Below are 12,455 nucleotides of genomic sequence, written 5' to 3' on the forward strand. Positions count from 1 at the left end.
ACGGTAATAATGGTCACTGTTTCTTCCAGTTTTGACAAAGTAAATTTTGACATGTTCAGACTGAATGTACAAACATGCTACTTGGAGGGCTGTTAACAGGGTGGCGAAAGAGAGCACCACCCACAGACAAACAATGGAGGTAGATCCTGAAGTAAAGGAGAAGTATTAGAGGTGCCTATTTTTTGTTAGAGTTACTAAGGAATAAGTAGCTGTTGTTTTTACAAGACTTGTAAGTAGTTTTAAAGATGCAAGCCGAGGTTTTCCAGGTTCCTCTTCTTAGGTAGGTGGGCCAATCTGCAACAAGGACTGAGGCCACTGCTCATTTTTTAGTCTGTATACATGCTACCAGGAAAAGGGCTGATTGATGGATGGTAGAAGATGTAAATATTTTCTAGAAAGACAATGCCAGAAAAAGGTCTTGTACAGGCCTTGTGATAAAAATAAAACAACAGTGAGAATAGGTGGCTCCATATTGATACGACAGTGAATCTGTATGGAGTTTTAGTCCAACACTATTCAAGAGGATAAAACAGATTCTCAGAAACAGGTTCAGTGTCTTGGATGGCTCCTTTAGTATTTGGCACAGCTTCTACATGTCACTGACTTCCCTGTTGGAATACTATTTGGCAATCTTTTAAAATTATTTTAGCATTTTTTTAAAGAATTGTATTGGGGGTGGGGGAGGCTGTTGTGATTTTACTGATTTTGTCATTGTAAAATTCATTTAAGGCCTTAGTGGGACATAACGCTGAAATACAAAAACTGATATTATATAACGGACTAATAATCTCTAAGTATTATAATATCAACTACACCTCAACTGATTTCAGAAGCTAGGTGAGGTTTGGGTAATACTTGCATAGCAAGTTATCAGGGAATACTAGGGCTCTCCTGATAGTGCTATGAAAGAATCTGTGAAACTTTAGAGATCCACTGCTACAAGTTAAGGTGGATAGTATTGTTATGCTTAAGTACAAGACACCTCCCTATGTTTTTATATGTAAAATATATTAAAAAAATTAATATACAGCATTAATATTACCATGGACACCATTTTTTAAAATATTAGGTGTCTTCTGTGGCTTTGACTGACATTTCAATTTAGCGTGAGTGACTCTGTGGCTAAGCCTTGTAGCGCTGAGGGGAAACTGCTAGAATTAATTCTGAGAAAATTTCAAACACTACTGAATACCATGGCACTCTTTTCCATGTAAGTTTGCTACTGATTATTTTCTTAGAATAATTCACATGAGTCTTTACCTTGCCATGGCTTCTGCAAATATTTTGTGGCAGAGGTATATGTGAAATACTGTATATACTCGAGTATAAGCCTAGTTTTTCAGCCCTTTTTTTAAGACTGAAAAAGCCCCGCTCAGCTTATACTCGGGTGAGGGTCCTGGTTGGCTTATATTTGGGTCAGTTTATACTTGAGAATATTTATTATTTTTCTCTATTATTATTGGTATTATTACATTTATTATTTTTCTCTATTATTGTTGCTACTATTACATTTATTTTACTCTATTATTATTATTGCATTTATTATTTTACTCTATTTATTATTACTTGTATTATTTTCCTGTATTTATTATTATTATTATTACATGTATTATTTTACTCTATTATTATCAAAAGGATACATAAGCACATTTACATTGAAGAAGATGAGAATAATGATTTTATCAGAGTTGGACAGTTTTATTTTAAATTTGAGCTTTATATAAATATTCAAAAACATTTAACCTACTGATGCCTCAATTAATGTAATTTTATTGGTATCTATTTTTATTTCTGAAATTTACCACCCTCAGTTTATACTGGAGTCAATGTTTTCCCAGGTTTTTTGTGGTAAAATTAGGTGCCTCGGCTTATATTCGGATCGGCTTATACTCGAGTATATACAGTACATGAATCCTGTATCCAAACTGCATAGATTATCAGTGCTTTAAACGCATCCCCAAATAAAGTTTTATTCTGCCACTCATATAAGCAGCATTACACAGGTGGTTAGTAAAGGTCACCAGGAAGAATTTTCTAGCTCTATACTATAGCAGTATGGTTAACAATTTGAGTGCTGGACCATGTCTCTTGAGACCAAGGTCTGAATCTCAGAAAATTTCGGAAGAGCCTGAAAACCTGGCTTTTCACCCAGGCCTTTGGTTAAGATCGCCCATCCCCATCATAATTACAATTATGCTCCTCGACTTTTTGTACTGGTCGCTCTTTTTCTCATTACTTGATATTAATTCAGGGCCCCTCCTTACCTAATGTGACCTTAAATGAATCTATTGCACTTTATCTATTTACAAATTTGTTATTTATAATGTGCACCTTGCTTATCCACTATTGCAACCTCATTGTTTTTAACTCAATGTTTTAATACCGCGTTGTGTTTTTTTTCTCAGTTATCGTGTATATTTTGTTATTGGTTTTGTTATTGTTCTTTGATGTTTCATATTTTATCATTGCTTTGTATTTGATTTTGCTGTAAGCCGCCCCAAGTCCCCTTCGGGGGAGATGGAGGCGGGATATAAATAAACTTATTATTATTATTATTATTATTATTATTATTATTATTATTATTAATCTTTACTCAGCCAAGAAAACCCACTAAATAGCCTTAAACAAGTCACATATTCTCAGCCCTAGGAAACCCTCTGATATAATTGCTTAGAGTTATCATTACTCAGAAATAACTCTGAAGGAACATGACAACAACAAATACTATACTCACTTGTAAATTTCTTCTGCTTTCTCTTTCACTTTAGATTGATCCCCATACTTCAGATCCTCACAAGCTTCCCAGAAACCCAAATTCTCCCCTGAATTAAAAAGGAATGAAAAATAGTAACAGATTAAAACAGATCTTCTAAATCAGTCCTTCCCAACCTGTTGTCCGTGGACCACCAGTGGTTCCCAAGAACTAAAATATGGTCTGCAGTCTGGCCATTACCACACCGTTGCAACTGAGAGTGACTGGTCTCGCGAAACCCTCTTGTAGTGCGGAGGCAATGGGGATATCAGGAGGGGAGAGGCTGACTACCCATGATGTGCACAACAGCAAGCCTCCTGACTGCTGCTTCTCCTCCTCCTCCCTCTCACTGAGCAGAGCCATTCCATGTGGTGCCTGGAAGCGGGGGTGACTTGGTTCTCAGTTTTTAGGCCTGTTCTGGGGTTATTTGGGGTGCTGATTCAGAAAATTACATTGGATAGACCACATCGGCTCTAGATTATTAAATATGGTTTTCTGTGGGCGAGCAGATGGTAACTGCTGGATGGCATATGTTCTGTATCAGAAACTAGAGCTGATGTAGTCTATCCAATGCAATGTTCTGAATCAGCACCCCAAATAACCAAATTGAATCTAAAGTTGACCAAAAACTGATTTGTTATCCTTTTAGGTACCAATGTTGGGAGAGTGGTCCCTGGTCAAAGTGGCTCCTGGTCAAAAAAGGCTGGGAACCACTGTTTTAAATAAATATGAAAAACACAATAACTCTCACTTCTCTCACCCTCTTTAACCTGGAATTACTCTTTTGCTCTCCTCCTAGTTCTGCTACCTGACCACTCACTCCTCTTTTATTCTGGATTTTGTAAGAAGGCCCAGACGTTTTAAAAACCTACTCAGGTAGGAATTTTAGCTCTGCAAAAGAGAACACATCCTATAAAAGGAGGACAGATGGTAACCCTAAGCTATGATGTGCTGCTCTTTCTAGAATTTCCTTTTTGCACAAATATTAAAATATGAGAACCCTTTAATCTCGCCACTTTATTTCATGCCCTACTTTTTTAAACATCTAGATAGACATAGGATGTAGGGGCTTTGTGTTTCTAAGCCCTTTTGATATAGTACAAAGGATTCTTTGTGGTTACAAATGTTTTGTAGGCTTCTTCCCTACCAAGGCTATCTGTAAAAGATATAATTGACAAGAGTTATTCCCTTTATGTGAATGCGGTGTTACCTCTGATCACCTCACCCATTGCAAATGCTTTTCCACAAATTAAAATCATCTAAACTAGCCCTATGCAATGTCAATGTCCTCTAGCACTAAAAAATCAATACTGAAAGAAAGAAAAGCAGGCAAAATTTCGCACTCACCACTAAACTCTTTCTTCAGGAACAGCTGGAAGTTCTGGCGGCCTTTAGGATCCCGCATCAACTCACTAAAATTGAGGGCCCATCTCTCCACCCGGGCTTTGGTGGGGATTTCCACCCTGCAAAAGTTTAATTACAAAGAAGTGATTTGAAATCAGTTCCTGTGAGACTAAGCTCTCATGATTTAAGCCTGTAATATCTATCACAAGTTAGCTGCAAAGATATATTTTCCAATTGTTTTCCAAATGATAATGAACTCCTAAGGCAGTGCCACCAAAATAATTAGGTTTTGTGGCATAAGACAGGATTCTTGTATTAAAGATTCTGCTTTGATTCATAATAGAGTTGCTTCATTAGCTGGTATTCTTGAATGTCATTGTCAGAAAATGCATGTATAGACTACAACGCTTTCTACAGAGCTTGGAAATAGTGTGTTACAAGTAGCACATGCATTGAAAACCACTGCTCTATAGCATTGAGCGATGGCGTTTTAAGTACTGTCAAACTATATTAATTCTTCAGTGTAGATCAGTGATTCTCAACCTGTGGGTCCCCAGATGTTTTGGCCTTCAACTGTCAGAAATCCTAACAGCTGGTAAACTGGCTGGGATTTCTGGAAGTTGTAGGACAAAACACCTGGGGACCCACAGGTTGAGAACCACTGGTGTAGATGCATCTTCAAATTCATCCAACACTTAGACTATTGTACTTTGTTGATGTATGATTTTCTTTGCAAGATTTTCTCAAAGATGGCTTTGTTCTAGCCTTCATCTGTGGCTGAGAGAGTGTGACTTGTCCAAGGTCACTTAGTGGAATTCATGACCGAAAAGGGTTTTGAACCCTGACCTCCAGATCTGTAGTCAAATGCTCAAACCAACAGCATCATGATGGGTTATTAAAATATTTACATCCTGCCCTATGTCCAAATATTTCAGGGCAGCTAATGATAAATAGATAGATAGATAGATAGATAGATAGATAGATAGATAGATAGACAGATAGATAGATGATAGATAGATATAGATAGATTATCCATTAAAACCAGATGAACGCACAGCCTTCTTCTGGTGACAAAGGGTGCATCTGTGCTGGAGAATTAATATAGTTTAATACCACTTTAACCTCGATCACTCAATGAAATGGAATAGTAGGAGTTGTAGTTTGGTGAGACAGCAGCACTTTTTGGCAGAGAAACTAAATCCTAGATTTGCAAAGCTCCTGGGTGCTCAAGTTTCATTATATGCAATGCCACTATCAAATATGGGTGTCCCTTGTATAAAATCAAGACCCACTTTTTGGAATTATTATTATTGGAATATTTTTGAGCTGTGCATGGTGATATTCATGGATGCAGAATCTGCAAATACTGAAGACCAATTGTATAACATTAAACAAATGATCCTAGAGACAAATGATGTGCCAGATTCAAGGTGAAGTTGCTCACATTCAGGGATGTCCAACAGGGTACCAGGGCAGCAAATCCAATTTGGATTCGCTGCCAGATAAAATCCGGATTATCTGTTTTGAACTGGATTATATGGCAATGTAGACTCATATAATCCAGTTTAAATCAGATAATGTGGATTAATGGCTTTGATAATCTGGATTATATGACTGTGTAGGAGGGGCCTCTTTCCTTTTTGTGGATTTGATCATTGTGGATTCAGCTGGGGATTCTAGATGTCCGTCACAATCTTGCAAACCTTTGAGTGATATAATAATAATAATAATAATAATAATTATTATTATTATTATTATTATTATTATTTCTTACCCTTATGGGACAGCCATTCTTTCTCAACTTTTAACTTACATCACAGGTGGGTTGTGTATCCACATTGTAGAACGAATGCAATTTGACAGGACTTGGACTGCCATGGCTCAATGCTATAAAATCCTGGGATTTTTTGTTTAGTGAAGCCACTGCACTCTTTGCAAAGAAGGCTTATAAAACCATGTAACCATGATGGTGAAAGTGACATCAAACTGCATTCATTCTACAGTGTAGCTGCACCTTTGGGGATGTGGTGTTCTGGACTCCTTTGTGGAAGAAGGATGGGATAGAGATGCATTGAAGAAATTGCAGGTGGAATTTTTAGGCCATTCTGAAAACATCCCGAGTCACACTTGGGGACTCAACTTATAGACTGACATCTGTCACGTGATGGATCTATTTATTGCAAGACTGGATAGAAAAATGTAGACCAAAGTCAACTTGATGACATTAACAACAAATGAGAGCATACAATACTCCTTTTGCAAAACAATGATTTCCAATATGGTGGATGTGGGTGGGTTAAAACATGACTCATTACTTTTTAGAAGTCAAATGAAATGTTACCATAACAAAGTGGTTTGGAAGTGAATATTTTATAGTTCTAACATCAAAGCAAAGATCCCATGATACTTATGGAACCACAGCACCACTAAGCTGTTACATCTCCAGTCATCAGCTGTACGTATCTGCTCAAACAAAGAGTAACATGAGAAAATCTGATGATGCATCAATTTCGGGCAATTGCATGAAATGTAACTGGCAACTGGCCCTACTTCCTGGCATGGCTTGAGATCAGTGCTTTTCAGTATCATCATATTTCGTTGCTCTGCTCTCCATTTGAGAAAGTAGTAGAAATTGGAGAAGCAGCAGTATACAGGGTCCTATAGTTTTATGGTTTTATGGTTTTACAGGGTCTTATCTCGTCCACTCACCCGTGATGATAAAGTGAAATTGTTATTGGTTGTTGGTTTGATGCCTTTTTATATAGTGTTATAATGTTGTTGTTTTATTCTGTCTTATATTGTTGTTATACATTTTAATGTGTTACATTTTTAACTGTGTCGTTCGGGCTTGGCCCCATGTAAGCCACCCCGAGTCCCTTCAGGGAGATGGAGGCGGGGTACAAAAATAAAGTTGTTGTTGTTATTGTTGTTATTATTATTATTTTAAAGTTAAGAAGTGAAAGGGACAGCAGCTGATTACATAACATGACAACTGAGGAGATACATGCCAAGATTATTGCTCTCTCAAAATATGATTAATGCAACAAGCAGCAACATACATTTTGTTTTGTTTGAAAACTGGAATTGCAGCTAATTAAATTAATGTCCCACGGTTTTGTTCTATCATGTTACCCAAGTCTGTTCTTTATAATCTGATTATATCTGGATGTAGCTAGTAAACCAAAGAAGATCTCAATCAATTTGACTGCAAGGTTTCCAGCTTTTTAAAGGGTTCTTGTTCCTTTCAAACAGGAAAGCACAAAGTGTGGTCTGCAGCTCTATGGCATAACAGCAAGCACAGCTCTATGGCATAACAGCAAGCACAGCCTTATAGTGCAATTTGCTGTTTAAGGTTATTTTTCCCCCTCCTTGGATCTGTTTAATGGCAACACTTTTTTAAAGTGACCTTTCCAAAATTTCAAAGTAGGCTCTCTACCAACAGTCACACCAGAAACAGGTCTGCAGATCAAAACATAATATTTAAATGGCAAGTGCACTTTCCGTATCTTCTGAGGGTACTATTTACCACATTTTGCCAAGACGCTTTGGAAAAAAATTACTTGGCTTAGCATGGCAGGGCTAGAGTTTGAAGTTGAGGGTTAGCTCCTTAGCACTTGACCACCACCATCTCTCTAAAACCTCTTAAGCAGTGGTTCTCAACCTGGGGTCCTCAGATGTTTTTGGCCTATAACTCCCAGAAATCCTAGGCTGTTTACCAGCTGTTAGGATTTCTTGGAGTTGAATGCCAAAACATCTGGGGACCCCAGTTTGAGAACCACTGCTCTAAAGGATCTAGAAAGAATACTGGTACTCCATTAGTTGCTCTTTCAGTCCTGACTGAAGGATAAGGAATAAGGAAATAAGGCCAAGGAAGCAGGAGAACAATAGACAAAATACCGTCTTGAAATGCCTTAGGACCTTTAAAAGAAGGACAAGCATCACGTGAAGATCAGCTAACGCTATCACATCAAACAGGAAAAAGTCCTGAAAGATCATCAGGTTGTTTGTAAAAAAAATCAATTGTGGGGGAAATACAACTCACAAACTGATGTCAAATACAATACATACAGTTTTGCATTTAGTTCCCAGAAGTCAATATCATCAGATTGCCAGGGGTTGTTGGGGAGACATGGTGATATCAAGTAATCGTTGGAGCGGAACTGTTCGCAGTACTTCACGATCCTGAAAATATTAGAAATGAAACAAGGAAGATCATCCACAGGCAGTATGGGAACTGAGGGAGGTATTAAGAAACACAGGTCATGGTTGAGTTCACAACAAGAAGAATGTCTCAATATGCCGTAAAGCAAATTAAAATATGTGGAATCACACACTTTCCTTTATGGTGATTTAATACCCACCATTTCTTGGAATTTGTAATGGTAAAATCAACCCCCAGAGGAAGCCTATTTGAGATGTAACTACCCAATACACTCATATATAAGTCTACCAATTTTTAACAAAAAAAATCAACTCAAAAAACCTGACTTCACTTATCCATGGGTCAATGAGATTACTGTAAAGGTTTCCTCTTGATATTAAGTCTAGTTGAGTCCAACTCTGGGGTTTGGTACTCATCTCCATTTTTAAGCCGAAGAGCCAGCGTTGTCCGTAGATGTCTCCTAGCCAGTATGGTTGCATGGAGCATCGTTACCTTCCTGCCAAAGTAGTACCTATTGATCTACTCACATTTGCATGTTTTTGAACTGCTAGGTTGGCAGAAGCTGGGGCTATCAACGGGAGCTCACCCCGTTCCGCAGATTTGAACCGCCATCCTTCCGGTCAGCAGGTTCTGCAGCATAGTGGTTTAACCCATTGCTCCACCATGGCCCCTAAGGAAGTACTGTACCTTAACTCATACAAAAAATAACAATTTCCTTCCCTAAGAAGAATGGCGAAAGGCAAGAGCTTAGTCCAGTGGTTCTCCAGGTGTTTTGGTTCCAACTCCCAGAAATCCCAGTGAGTTTACCAGCTGTTAGGATTTCTGGGAATTGAAGGCCAAAACATCTAGGGACCCTCAGGTTGAGAACCACTGGTTTAGACCATCCTAAAAAGAAACATTCACCCCTCTACTCTCACAAGCCTTTTTGAATGCCTGGTTGGGAAAACAGCAGCAGCATGTGTGAGAAAGGTACTGTTGGAAAGTGTATAGAAAGAGTCACCTTGACTCTTTCTATACATTTCAGTACCTTTCAGCAATTGGTTTTTCTATAACCACATTGAAAATTCCTATTTTCTAAATACTTGTGCTGACAAAGATTCTGTTCTCAGTAAAGCATGCAGATCCCTTCTACATAGAGTCTTGAGATTTCAAGATTATCCAATTATAATTATGGAAACGGAAGTGCTAAAACACTAGAGACAATTCTAGAGGGGGAAAAAACAGCAAAACACTGCCTTTGTGAGAAGAATGCTATTTTTAAGTCTTCGGAGCTGGAACACTTAAACATAATCATTTTCATAAGTAGCAAAATCATTCAATCAGCTGGAGTACTAAATCCAGGTAAGATGTTTGTCTCCAACATAAGCATGACTTCCATAAGAAAAAATACTCTCCAAACGAGAACTGTTCATGTTAACTAGTAAGTTCATAGATGTAGCTGGAGGAAAAGGACACAAGACAGATGTCTTCTGTTGAGTCCCAACTGCCACAAAAATGGATTGTTTCCATTCCAAAATAGCTACTATTCAAAGATCTATTTATTTCATTGTGTTGCTAAGAAGAAGGAATATAGTTGTTGGCCAAGATTCTGATGGACCAGCCAACTATGGAGATCATAAACACCTCATACAAGCGGAGTTGTGTGTGTCACTTAAAAACAGAAATAACATCAAGACAGCACAAAGGATTGAGCTTCTGTGCAGCCAGGATCGAGGGCTTAAAGCACATCAAAGATTTGCAGCATGGGATCAGCCCTCATTCATGCCTCTTTCCTATTTTTCAAAAAGATCCTACCCTTATAAACATGTGGCACCAGTATCTTAGTTCTTCGTTCATCCGCCAATTAGTGAAAAATTATTGTGTGAAAAAATGGGAATTGTTATTTTTTGTTGAAATGGGAACTAGTTAGTATCACATGATGCCAATTTTGCTTACAATTCCAAGAAAACATTTTAAAGGGCTGAGCTGACATTGACTTCTGAATTTCAAAGTTGTAGAGCAATGGTCCTCAACCTGGGAACCCCAGATGTTTTTGACTTACAACTCCCAGAAATCCCAGCCAGTTTACCGGTTGTTGGGATTTCTGGGAGTTGAAGGCCAAAACATCTGGACCTCAGGTTGAGAACCACTGTGGTAGAGTTTATATGACTATTCCCATTGCATTCTAATCTAGGAAATGCAGTTGGAGGATACAGAACTGAGTAACTGTAGGCTGTGTTAGCCTATCCTAAATGAGAAAACAAAACTTCCACACCTAACATTCTTATTTCTAAAAAGAATGGGATAAGAAACAACATCAGCCATTGGATGCCTGAGATTCTTAGCTCACATACTCAAGGGCACCAAGGATATCAGAACTTACCCTCCTAGAGATACGGAGGACTTTACTCTAGTCTTCGCAATGGCCTGCTGGTAATACATGATCTACAAAGGGACACAAGTCACATTTCTTAGTAGAACAGCAGATAACTGAGTGGTCCACACCCACCAAAAAGCTAGCCCTATTTTCCATAACATAGAATCATAGAGTTGGAAGAGACCTCGCGGGTCATCCAATCCAACCCCCTGCCAAGCACCCCTGAAAGATGGCCATCCAGCCTCTGTTTAAAAGACTCCAAAGAAGGAGCCTTCACCACACTCCGGGGCAGAGAGTTCCACTGCTGAACAGCTCTCACTGTTAGCAAGTTCAAGTGGAATCTCTTTTCTTGTAATTTGAAGCCATTGTTCCACATCCTAGTCTCCAGGGCAGCAGAAAAAAAGCTTGCACCCTCCTTCCTATGACTTCCCTTCACGTGTTTATACAATAGTGTAACTTCATCCATAAGGGTTCTACTAATTAATATTCCTTAATATAAGTTAAAATACTTGTGTAGTGTCTTACATGGGAAAAATGAGAAATAAGCAAAGCATATTATTTACTGTGGGCTCGTTGCATACTCCTTATCATGCAAAACTCCGGACCTGTACTGTTCCTGCAATCTTCTCCATCTGCATCATGGAGAAATAGGGGCAGATGGATTATACTCATGGAAGAAGACAAGGAGCTGACCCTACCATTAAATGGATGTGGGGGCCAATGGATACAAACCATCAATTTTACTTAATTAAGAATTAAGCATGGTGACAGGGAGATGTCTGGATTGTTTACTCTGGGACCTTAAAAATCTCCCCAAGTGTAAAGAAAGGATATGTAGTACAGTGTATCTCTCATATCATTAGGGGATATATTACTGATTTTACCATTTAAATATGATGCCCTGGATAATAGCAAATTATCTTGAAATAAATTACTTCTGCTGGAATTACCATAGAGTCACCCTGGATGATGTAAAAAGTTTCAATTTGCTAGATTCTCCAGGAAAATGCAATGTTAATGTCTGACACTAGCATACTATAGATAGAACCACCTAGACCAGTGACCTCAACCTGTGGGTCTCCAGATGCTTTGACCTTCAACTCCCAGAAATCCTAACAGCTGGTAAACTGGCTAGGATTTCTGGGAGTTGTAGGCCAAAACACCTGGGGACCCACAGGTTGAGAACCACTGACCTAGACTAGCTAGAAAATTCGTAGAGATAACGTATTTTGTCTGATGCATGTAGACGAAACCACAGGTAGTAGATCCTCAAGTAGAGGGGCTGTACTGTTATCTGTATTGGAATAGGACCTGATAAGTAAAACTCTTGGGTCCAAATTTCACTCATACATTTAAAAAGACAAACTCAATCCAGACTAGTCTTAAAAAGAGCAAATGTGTGGGGTGCCCAAGTGTATTCATGCAGCTTCTGGGTTGCTATAATAAGACTTTCATATCTAAAATCCAAGGAAAGGTTTTCTTATTATTATCAATACAAACAATCACTGGTTGATACGTATTATATACAATAAAAATAAATTACCTCTTTCCTATAAAATTCCATTGTTTTTTTCTGTAAAACAAGGGAACACAATAACAAGATAAAAGTGAAAATCTTGTGTATGTGTGTTTAAAAACGACATTTGAACAAACTATTTTAGCACATTTCACAATGAAAACTAAATTCAGACTAACATTTACCCCAATCATCTAGCAATGAATGTACTGGTGTGAAATGTTTCCATCTGCCACATAATGTTTGAGAAAAAAACCCATCGTATTAAGCAGATAGTACTGCCTGCTCCTTCTCAGCCTACATATGTGTGTGCATTTAATTACAG

The 12,455-nt window shown here is 38.2% G+C and overlaps 1 protein-coding gene across 2 annotated transcripts in view; it reads right to left on the reverse strand.

The window, feature by feature from the left end:
- Nucleotides 1–12,455, reverse strand: part of rgs9 (regulator of G protein signaling 9) — a 127,564-nt gene that overhangs the window by 46,431 nt on the left and 68,678 nt on the right. For both annotated transcript variants that reach the window (XM_062971154.1, XM_062971155.1), the window contains exons 10-14: nt 12,158–12,187; nt 10,621–10,682; nt 8,165–8,278; nt 4,100–4,215; nt 2,735–2,822 (exon numbers count right to left, since the gene is read on the reverse strand). In XM_062971154.1, coding sequence (XP_062827224.1) covers nt 2,735–2,822; nt 4,100–4,215; nt 8,165–8,278; nt 10,621–10,682; nt 12,158–12,187 — 410 coding nt within the window. The remainder of the gene's footprint in view (nt 1–2,734; nt 2,823–4,099; nt 4,216–8,164; nt 8,279–10,620; nt 10,683–12,157; nt 12,188–12,455) is intronic.

The sequence above is a fragment of the Anolis carolinensis genome, chromosome 2 (genome assembly GCF_035594765.1).
Source record: "Anolis carolinensis isolate JA03-04 chromosome 2, rAnoCar3.1.pri, whole genome shotgun sequence".
In the NCBI taxonomy this organism is placed as follows: Eukaryota; Metazoa; Chordata; class Lepidosauria; order Squamata; family Dactyloidae; genus Anolis; species Anolis carolinensis.